The 11,199-nt window shown below is 53.5% G+C and overlaps 1 protein-coding gene across 1 annotated transcript; it reads right to left on the bottom strand.

Annotated features, from left to right (window-relative positions):
- Nucleotides 1-5,892: 5,892 nt before the first annotated feature.
- On the bottom strand, nucleotides 5,893-7,538 carry MOCS3 (molybdenum cofactor synthesis 3). The gene has a single exon (XM_038750423.1). The coding sequence runs from the start codon at nucleotides 7,523-7,525 to the stop codon at nucleotides 6,143-6,145; it is 1,383 nt and encodes a 460-aa protein (XP_038606351.1). The 5' UTR covers nucleotides 7,526-7,538; the 3' UTR covers nucleotides 5,893-6,142.
- Between the last annotated feature and the right edge of the window lie 3,661 nt (nucleotides 7,539-11,199).

Below are 11,199 nucleotides of genomic sequence, written 5' to 3'. Positions count from 1 at the left end.
GAAGAACATATGTAAGCATCATATTGGGAAATAGCTTCCTTTTCTCACTCGAGGTGGGAATTAGCTTTCTTTTCTCACTCGTAGTCGTTCAGGACACGGAAATACACAGAGAAGTATCTCTACCCAGAGCCAACTTCCAACTTTAGATAGCATATTCTAATTATTCCACAGAGAATGCAGTCATTGTCCTAAAGGACTAACAGGAGATTAATAATTATCATAAAAGAACAGGAAATTAAAATGTTTTCACAATCACTAAGTTCATTTTACTTCTGTCATTCATCTTGAAAGAGGATACGGTTCTTCATTTTTTCAAATAGCAATTTCTCACTCGGAGAGCTTGTGAATTCAGAATTGTATACCGCCTCTTGTCTGCTGTGTGATCTTGGGCAAGTCAATTACCTTCTCGGTGCCTCAGTTACCTCATCTGTAAAAAGGGGATTAAGACAGTGAGTCCCTTGTAGGACACGGACTGTGTCCAAACTGATTATCAGCTTCAGTACTCGCTCTGGCATGTAGTTAGCCCTTAACCTCTTTTAGGTGACGGTTGCCTGGCAGATTTTTGGGGCAATACCCCCAAAAAGGGTAATGTGTAAAACTGTCCTTTGCTAATTACATCATCATCACTTTCAGGACTGATGGTGAGCTAACAAGAACCTGCTCTGCACACAGTAAGCGCTCAATGAATACGACTGAATGAATGAAACTTTCATCTTAGAAAAGGGCAAGCAGTAATATCTCAGTATTGAATGGGAACGCCCCTGAAAAGCTTATGGCCTAGTGGAAACAGCATGGGCCTGGGAGTTGGAGCACCTGAGTTCTAATCCCCGGTCCACCACGTGTCTGCTGTGTGACCTTGGGCAAGTAACAATGTCTCTGTGCCTCAGTTTCCTCATCTGTAAAATGGGGATTTTACACCTGTCTTCCCCTTGGACTCCGAGCCCCATCTGGGACAGGGACCAGGTCCAACCTGCTTATAACACGTCGACCCCAGTGCTTGACACAGAGTAAGTGCTTAAATAGCACTATTATTTTTATTACCACCCACAATCACCTCTACACTTAGGTCAGGAATGTGATTCAATCAACAGTACTTACTGAGCTTTTAATGTGGGCAGACACATTTTGGAGAGTACGATAAAGCTGGTGGGCACAATCTCTGCCCTCACAGAGCTTATTCATTCCATCGTATTTATTGAGCGCTTACTGTGTGCGGAGCGCTGTACTAAACGGGCCCACAGCTTACAGTCTAAAGGGATCCGGGAGATTCTGAATAAGCCGGAGTTTCACTCAATTACATTTATTGAGCATATACTGTGTGCAGACCACTGTACTGAGTGAGTTGCGGGGGGGCTCAGCTGACCAAGACCAGCTAAAATTACTAAAATTCACTTCATTGCACACTTGTCCTAAATTTTTAAGGCCCTGGGGGTGTTCTAGACTAAAGGGATCTCAGCCCCTTTGAACAGCTGCCTAGAGGCTCTAGAGGGACAGGAAGCTTGGCAACTTGCACAGGCAATAAAGGTGATAACTGTTAAATCTTTACTCTGTGTTGAACATTCATTCAGTCATACTGAGCGCTTACGGTGTGCAAAGCACTGTATTTAGCGCTTGGGAGAGTACAAGACACAATCCCTGCCCACAATGAACTTGGTCTAGAGTACTGAACTAAGCGGTGGAGTACATATAACAGTGCTTTGCGCATAGTAAGCGCTTAACAAATGCCATCATTATTATATAAAATAGGTCGAACACCGTCCTTTGGCCCACATGGGTCTCCCAGGCCAAACGGTGTTCAGTGAAGCTGCAATGGGGGTTCGCACTGAAGAAACTATAAAGCCCTGGTGCAGGCAGTGTGAACTATAATGGCATCAACCAATTCAACCTGCGGACCCCAAGACTCACATTACGCACACCTCCTCTGTCAGAACACAGAATGAAGTGAATAACATCATACTCCCTCCATCTGGCAGAACTCTAACCTGGTGTAGACAGAACTGGCCCCAAACTAAGGCATTTCTCCTCTCTCTCCCACACCCTCCCTATTGCTTTGGGTGTTTAAACCACGGAACTCGGCAGGCCGAGTGAGGCTGGACGCTGACAAGACTCACCCTGGATATATAAGCGTCCAGTCCCATAGAATTACAGAACACTGGAGGAGCAGCTGAAAACCAGATGGTCATCCTAACGAGACTGGAACGCTGAGGCGCATAAAAGACCAAATGGTATCCCCTCAATCTATAAATATTTACTGAATGGCTACTGTGTACAGAGCACTGAACTAAGCCCTTGGAAGACTGCAAGAGTTGCTAAACCTGATCCCTGCCCACCAGGAGCTTACGGTCTAAGAGGGTGAGACAGACATTGAAATACATTACAGAGAGGGGAAAGGGTAAAATATAGGTATCTAAGTGCTGTGGGGCTGGGGGTGAGGTGAATATCAAGTACATAAGGGGTACATTGGTAATACAGAAGGGCAAATACTAAGCCCCCCTTTCCCTCTGCTCTCCTTCCCTTCTCCATCATCCCAAATCATTCCCTTGGCTGTACCCCCCGTCCCTGCAGCACTTGTGTATATATATGTACATAGTTATACTTACAATTCTATTTATTCATTAATGATGTGTATATATACTTCTATTTATTTATAATGATGCTACTGATGCCTGTTTACTTGTTTTGATGTCCGTCTCCCCGCTTCTAGACTGTGAGCCCGTTGTGGGCAGGGAATGTCTCTTGCTGAATTGCATTCTCCCAAGTGCTTAGTACAGGGCTCTACACATAGTAAGTGCTCAATACAATTGAATGAATGAACAAATAAGGGAAGTGAGGGCTGTCGGGGTTGGAGATGTGATTTTAGTAAAATTTTGAAGATGGAGATGTGATTTTAGTAAGAGGACCCTGAAGATGGGGAGAGTGGTGGTGGACTGTCTGATATGAAAGGAGAGGGAGTTCCAGGCCGGTGGGGTCGGCAGCGAGATAAATTGAGATTTCGGTACAATGAGGTTGGTGTTGGAGGAGCGAAGTGTACGGGTTAGGTCATAGCAGATAAGTGAAGTAATGACGCGATTGACCGGTTTAAATTGGCTTGTCTTATCCCCCCGTCCCTTGCCCTCCCACCCACACCCTCCTTTTTCTGTTATCTGTTCTCCCCTTGTTTGAAACTTGGGCTTTTTGGGTCCATCTCTGCAGATCCGCACTGGGTGGCTCCCTAATGACATCGTTTAATACAAACGGGATCTGAAGCAGGCCCTGAGGCAAAAAGTCCTTCAGAGCAATTGTGGAATAATTATCAAAGTGGTTTCACTAATTTAAGTGAGGGATAACGGTAGCCGAAAGAGAAAGGTCACCTACTATACAGTGACGGGGGGGGGGGGGGGGGCAAGAGATGGCCCAAGAAAAGGGCCCCAAAGAATTTCCTCCACCCCCACCTCACACCCAGGAGGGTCTTGAGGCTCCCCCGGAAGACATCCGAGGGAGCTCACGGCCCTTCCAAAGGTCCTCCTTGTCCTCATCGCCAAACACGGATTATGAGGATGAATCGCCTTGAAGGACGAGGCCCCCACCAACGTCGGAAACCTGGTTCTGACCTTCGCGGAGGAACTCTGTAATTTCCCCGGCTCCCCACCGGACTCAGAATGAGGTACAAGGCCTCAACTCCGGGTGCTTTTTTCCGCTTCGGGAACGACACCTCACCGGGTGGCAAATCCACAGGCCCACCGCCACTATTTTATTGATTTACAAGGGAGGAACCCCGGCTCTCCCCCTGCCCCCCCAAAATCCCGAAGCGGGAGAGGACGATAGCGGAAGGGGTGTTTTCTTTGGGGTTGATGATCACAAGACGGCGCCGGGCACATTCACGGACTTAAAATGATGAGGATGAACTGGAATCAACGTTCGATCTGGCTTTTAATAGTGGAAAATAGAAATTTTACCCCAAACAGCCCCATCTACATAGTTGCAAAAACACGGAGCCTTCGGAACCGCCACCCGAACCTCGCCTCGGTAAAGGAGCGATGGCTAATTTCTAAGGGGAAGCGGCGTGGCTCAGTGGAAGAGCCCAAGGCTTTGGAGTCGGAGGTCATGGGTTCGAATCCCGGCTCCGCCGCTTGTCAGCTGTGTGACTCCGGGAGAGTCACTATCCGAACCTCGCCTCGGTAAAGGTGCGACGGCTAATTTCTAAGGGGAAGCGGCGTGGCTCAGTGGAAAGAGCCCGGGGCTTTGGAGTCGGAGGTCGTCGGTTCGAATCGCGGCTCCGCCGCTTGTCAGCTGTGTGACTCCGGGAGAGTCACTATCCGAACCTTGCCTCGGTAAAAGAGCGATGGCTAATTTCTAAGGGGAAGCGGCGTGGCTCAGTGGAAAGAGCCCGGGGCTTTGGAGTCGGAGGTCGTGGGTTCGAATCGCAGCTCCGCCGCTTGTCAGCTGTGTGACTCCGGGAGAGTCACTATCCGAACCTCGCCTCGGTAAAGGAGCGACGGCTAATTTCTAAGGGGAAGCGGCGTGGCTCAGTGGAAAGAGCCCGAGGCTTTGGAGTCGGAGGTCGTGGGTTCGAATCCCGGCTCCGCCGCTTGTCAGCTGTGTGACTCCGGGAGAGTCACTATCCGAACCTCGCCTCGGTAAAGGAGCGACGGCTAATTTCTAAGGGGAAGCGGCGTGGCTCAGTGGAAAGAGCCCGAGGCTTTGGAGTCGGAGGTCACGGGTTCGAATCCCGGCTCCGCCGCTTGTCAGCTGTGTGACTCCGGGAGAGTCACTATCCGAACCTCGCCTTGGTAAAGGAGCGACGGCTAATTTCTAAGGGGAAGCGGCGTGGCTCAGTGGAAAGAGCCCGAGGCTTTGGAGTCGGAGGTCGTGGGTTCGAATTCCGACTCCGCCGCTTGTCAGCTGTGTGACTCCGGGAGAGTCACTATCCGAACCTCGCCTCGGTAAAGGAGCGACGGCTAATTTCTAAGGGGAAGCGGCGTGGCTCAGTGGAAAGAGCCCGGGGCTTTGGAGTCGGAGGTCGTCGGTTCGAATCCCGGCTCCGCCGCTTGTCAGCTGTGTGACTCCGGGAGAGTCACTATCCGAACCTCGCCTTGGTAAAGGAGCGACGGCTAATTTCTAAGGGGAAGCGGCGTGGCTCAGTGGAAAGAGCCCGAGGCTTTGGAGTCGGAGGTCGTGGGTTCGAATCCCGACTCCGCCGCTTGTCAGCTGTGTGACTCCGGGAGAGTCACTATCCGAACCTCGCCTCGGTAAAGGAGCGACGGCTAATTTCTAAGGGGAAGCGGCGTGGCTCAGTGGAAAGAGCCCGGGGCTTTGGAGTCGGAGGTCGTCGGTTCGAATCGCGGCTCCGCCGCTTGTCAGCTGTGTGACTCCGGGAGAGTCACTATCCGAACCTCGCCTCGGTAAAGGTGCGACGGCTAATTTCTAAGGGGAAGCGGCGTGGCTCAGTGGAAAGAGCCCGGGGCTTTGGAGTCGGAGGTCGTCGGTTCGAATCGCGGCTCCGCCGCTTGTCAGCTGTGTGACTCCGGGAGAGTCACTATCCGAACCTTGCCTCGGTAAAAGAGCGATGGCTAATTTCTAAGGGGAAGCGGCGTGGCTCAGTGGAAAGAGCCCGGGGCTTTGGAGTCGGAGGTCGCGGGTTCGAATCGCGGCTCCGCCGCTTGTCAGCTGTGTGACTCCGGGAGAGTCACTATCCGAACCTCGCCTCGGTAAAGGAGCGATGGCTAATTTCTAAGGGGAAGCAGGGTGGCTCAGTGGAAAGAGCCCGGGGCTTTGGAGTCGGAGGTCGCGGGTTCGAATCCCGGCTCCGCCGCTTGTCAGCTGTGTGACTCCGGGCGAGTCACTTGGCTTCTCTGGGCCTCAGTACCCTCACCTGTAAAACGGGGATGAAGACTGCGAGCCCCCCCGCGGGACAACCCCATCACCTCGTAACCTCCCCAGCGCTTAGAACAGGGCTTCGCACGCGGTAAGCGCTTAATACAGGCCACCGTTATTAAGCCTGGACTAGGCGAGTGGAACGAAAGGACGCGAAATGCGCCGAGGAAGAAGGTGGGGAAGAGCGGCGAGCGTCCCGGGAGGACGACCGCGCCGTTGGCCCGGGTCCGCCGCCGCCGCCCACCCGGGGGAGGGTCCCGCGGCGGGCCCGGAGCACGTCCGCCGTCCGTCAGTAGCGGGGGAAGGTGGGGTCGACGGAGGCGGCCCAGGCCATGAGCCCGCCGACGATGTCCTTGGCGTCGAGGGGCTGGAGGGCGGGCGAGCGGCGCAGGATCTCGACGGCCTTCTGGGAGTCGTTGCCCCGCTTGCAGACGACGAAGACGGGGAAGGGGGCCCCGGGGGGCAGGCGGGCCCGGCCCCGGGCCACGGCCTCGGCCAGGGCGCGCAGGGCGTCCTCGTCCCCGCGCTCCAGCCGGGCCAGCGGGACGGGCAGGGCGTGGGGCAGGCGGCAGATGTCCACCTCGACGGGCGGCCGCACGTCCAGCAGCAGGTGGGGGTGGCGGCGGTCCAGCAGGCCGCGGTAGCGCTCGGGGGAGACGCGGAGCTCGGCGGGCAGCGGGCGGGGGGCCGGGCAGCGGCCGCCCCCGCAGAAGGCCTCGTAGTCGGGCAGGGCGTCGAGGCTGAGGCGGGGCCGCTCGCCGCAGGCCGGGCAGTCGGGGCGGCGGCCCCGCAGGCGCACGCAGCGGAAGGGGCGGCCGGCGTGGCCGTCGGCCAGGGCGTCGAAGAGGAGCAGGCGGCCGCTGTAGGAGGGCGGCAAGCCGGCGGCCAGCTTCAGCACCTCCAGGGCCTGCAGGCAGCCCAGCACGCCGGGCACGACGCCCAGCACGCCGCCGTCGGCGCAGCTGGTGACGGCGCGGGCCGGCGGCGGGCGCGGGAAGGCGCAGCGGTAGCACGGCCCGCCGCCGTGGTGGAAGACGGCCAGCTGGCCCTCCAGCCGCAGGGCGCTGGCCGAGACGAGCGGCCGGCCGGCCAGCACGCAGGCGTCGCTCACCAGGTAGCGCGTGGGCGCGTTGTCGGAGCAGTCGGCCACCACGTCGTAGCGGCCGACCAGGGCGGCGGCGTTGGCCGGCCGCAGGGCCCCGGCGTGGGCCACCACCTGCACGGCCGAGTTGAGGCGGCGCAGGGCGGCGGCGGCCGAGTGCGCCTTGGGCCGGCCCGCCCGCGCCGCCGCCTCGCCGTGCAGCACCTGGCGCTGCAGGTTGCTCGGCTCCACCGTGTCGGGGTCCAGCAGGCCCAGCCGGCCCACGCCGGCCGCCGCCAGGTACTGGGCCAGCGGGCAGCCCAGCCCCCCGCAGCCCACCACCAGCACCGACGAGCCGCACAGCCGCAGCTGCCCGCGCACGCCCAGCTCCGGCAGCACCAGCTGCCGGCTGTACCGCTCGATCTCCTCGGCCGTCAGGGCGGTCCGGGCCGGCAGCGGCTCCTCGTCCGTCGCCGCCGGCGCCGCCATCCGCTCCGCCTCCTCCAGCCGCCGCCTCAGCTGGCCCAGCTCGTCCTCGCGCCGCTCCACCTCGGCCCTCAGCGCCGACACGTCCTCCCCCGCCGCCGCCATGACGCCGGAACTGGGCCGCCTTCTCCTCAGACGCCCGCCGGAGGGACGGCCCACAGCGCCCAGTCATTCGGTCAGTCAGTCGTTCATTCAGTTAGTCAGTCATTCAGTCAGTCATTAATTCGGTCAGTCATTCATTCATTCAGTTAGTCAGTCAGTCAGTCAGTCATTCAGTCATTCATTCAGTCAATCATTCATTCAGTTAGTCATTCATTCATTCATTCAGTCAGTCAGTCAGTCAGTCAGTCATTCAGTCAGTCAGTCATTCAGTCATTCATTCATTCATTCAGTCAGTCAGTCAGTTGTTCATTCATTCATTCATTCATTCATTCAGTCAGTCAGTCATTCAGTCAGTCAGTCATTCGTTCATTCATTCATTCATTCCGTCAGTCAATCAGTCAGTCAGTCATTCAGTCGTTCATTCATTCATTCATTCATTCAGTCAGTCAGTCATTCAGTCATTCATTCATTCATTTAGTCATTCATTCATTCATTCAGTCAGTCATTCATTCAGTCAGTCAGTCATTCAGTCAGTCAGTCATTCAGTCATTCATTCAGTCGTTCAGTCAGTCATTCAGTCAGTCATTCAGTCATTCATTCAGTCATTCAGTCATTCACTCGTATTTTTTTTTAATATTTGTTAAGCGCTTACTACGTGCCAAGCACTGTTCTAAGCACCGGGGAGGTTACAAGGCGTTCGGGTTGTCCCACGGCGGGGGGGGGTGTGTGCTCACGGTCTTCATCCCCATTTTACAGATGAGGGAACTGAGGCCCAGAGAATCATCATCATCATCATCAGGCCCAGACTGAGCCCCTTCCCCCCAGACTGAGCCCCTTCCTCCCAGACTGAGCCCCTTCCTTCCTCTCCCCCTCGTCCCCCTCTCCACCCCCCCCCGTCTTACCTCCTTCCCTCCCCACAGCACCTGTATATATGTATATATGGTTGTGCATATTTGTTACTCTATTTATTTATTTATTTATTTATTTTACTTGTACATATCTATCCTATTTATTTTATTTTGTTAGTATGTTTGGTTTTGATCTCTGTCTCCCCCTTTTAGACTGTGAGCCCGTTGTTGGGTAGGGACTGTCTCTATATGTTGCCAACTTGTACTTCCCAAGCGCTTAGTACAGTGCTCTGCACATAGTGAGCGCTCAATAAATACGATTGATGATGATGATGATGATTCAGTCATTCGTTCAGTCAGTCATTCAGTCAGTCATTCAGTCATTCATTCAGTCATTCAGTCATTCACTCGTATTTTTTTTTAATATTTGTTAAGCGCTTACTACGTGCCAAGCACTGTTCTAAGCGCCGGGGAGGTTACAAGGCGATCGGGTTGTCCCACGGGGGGGGGGGGGGGGGGGGGGTGCTCACGGTCTTCATCCCCATTTTACAGATGAGGGAACTGAGGCCCAGAGAATCATCATCATCATCATCAGGCCCAGACTGAGCCCCTTCCCCCCAGACTGAGCCCCTTCCCCCCAGACTGAGCCCCTTCCCCCCAGACTGAGCCCCTTCCTTCCTCTCCCCCTCGTCCCCCTCTCCATCCCCCCACGTCTTACCTCCTTCCCTCCCCACAGCACCTGTATATATGTATATATGGTTGTACATATTTGTTACTCTATTTATTTATTTATTTTACTTGTACATATCTATCCTATTTATTTTATTTTGTTAGTATGTTTGGTTTTGTTCTCTGTCTCCCCCTTTTAGACTGTGAGCCCACTGTTGGGTAGGGACTGTCTCTATGTGTTGCCAATTTATACTTCCCAAGCGCTTAGTACAGTGCTCTGCACATAGTAAGCGCTCAATAAATACAATTGATGATGATGAGGATTCAGTCATTCGTTCAGTCAGTCATTCAGTCATTCAGTCATTCACTCGTATTTTTTTTAATATTTGTTAAGCACTTACTACATGCGAAGCACTCTTCTAAGCGCTGGGGAGGTTACAAGGCGATCGGGTTGTCCCACGGGGGGCGGGGCTCACGGTCTTCATCCCCATTTTACAGATGAGGGAACTGAGGCCCAGAGAATAATCATCATCATCATCAGGCCCAGACTGAGCCCCTTCCCCCCAGACTGAGCCCCTTCCCCCCAGACTGAGCCCCTTCCTTCCTCTCCCCCTCGTCCCCCTCTCCATCCCCCATCTTACCTCCTTCCCTTCCCCACATCAATCATCATCATCATCAATCGTATTTATTGAGCGCTTACTATGTGCAGAGCACTGTACTAAGCGCTTGGGAAGTACAAATTGGCAACACATAGAGACAGTTCCTGCCCAACAGTGGGCTCACAGTCTAAAAGGGGGAGACAGAGAACAAAACCAAACATGGGGAGGGGAAGGAGGTAAGGTGTGGGGGAGCTGTGTGATTTGGGGCAAGTCACCTTTCTTCCCACAGCACCTGTATATATGTATATACGTTTGTACATATTTATTACTCTATTTATTTATTTATTTATTTATTTATTTATTTTACTTGTACATATCTATTCTATTTATTTTATTTTGTTAGTATGTTTGGCTTTGTTCTCTGTCTCCCCCTTTTAGACTGTGAGCCCTCTGTTGGGTAGGGACTGTCTCTATATGTTGCCAAGTTGTACATCCCAAGCTCTTCGTACAGTGCTCTGCACATAGTAAGCGTTCAATAAATATGATTGATGATGATGATGATGATGATGATGATGATGATGATGATGATGATCATCATCATCATCATCATCATCATCATCATCATCATCATCATCAATCGGAGAAGCAGCGTGGCTCAGTGGCAAGAGCCCGGGCTTTGGAGTCAGAGGTCATGGGTTCAAATCCCAGCCCTGCCAATTGTCAGCCGTGTGGCTTTGGGCAAGTCACTTCACTTCTCTGGGCCTCAGTTACCTCCTCTGTAAAATGGGGATTAAAACTGTGAGCCCTCAGGGGGACAACCTGATCACCTTGTAACCTCCCCAGCGCTTAGAACAGTGCTTTGCACATAGTAAGTGCTTAACAAATACCATTTTGCACTTTTATTCATTCATTCATTCAACGTATTGAGCGCTTCCTGTGGGCAGAGCACTTTCACTCATTCAGTCAGTCGTATCAATCAATCAATCAATCGTATTTATTGAGCGCTTACTATGTGCAGAGCACTGTACTAAGCGCTTGGGAAGTACAAATTGGCAACATATCGAGTGGCACTTTCATTCATTCATTCAATCGTATTTATTGAGCGCCTAGTGTGCAGGGCACTGTACTAAGCGCTCGGGAAGCCCAAGGTGGCAACATAGAGAGACGGTCCCTACCCAACATCCATGCATTCATTCAGTCGTATTTATTGAGCGCTTCTAGTGGGCAGGGACTGTCTACGTTGCCAACTTGGACTTCCCAAGCGCTTAGTGCAGTGTTCTGCACACTGTAAGTGTTCAATAAATTCGATTGATCGATTGAGATTGATTAGAAGTGGGAAGGCCTCCTCAGAGATCCCCCAACAAAGAGAACCAAAACGCTATTGTTCCCTCGACCCCCCCCCCCCGACCGCGTGGAATGGTTTCGTCCACGGGGAAGGCCAGATTGTGGACGCTGCCCACCGTCCCCCCACGTTTTTGTAGGGTTGGTACGTCCCGATTAGCCCCGCCCCGCGCCTCGCGCCTCGCGCCTTTCCGCTTCCGGTTGGTGACGCACTTCCGGC

This window comes from Tachyglossus aculeatus, chromosome 8, assembly GCF_015852505.1.
Source record: "Tachyglossus aculeatus isolate mTacAcu1 chromosome 8, mTacAcu1.pri, whole genome shotgun sequence".
NCBI lineage: Eukaryota > Metazoa > Chordata > Mammalia > Monotremata > Tachyglossidae > Tachyglossus > Tachyglossus aculeatus.
Note: the sequence above shows the minus strand (reverse complement) of the source record. Positions and strands in the feature narration are given on the sequence as shown.

Excerpts from the sequence above, each read along its gene's own strand:
- MOCS3 (XM_038750423.1), bottom strand. The coding sequence starts at position 7,525 with ATGGCGGCGGCGGGGGAGGACGTGTCGGCGCTGAGGGCCGAGGTGGAG.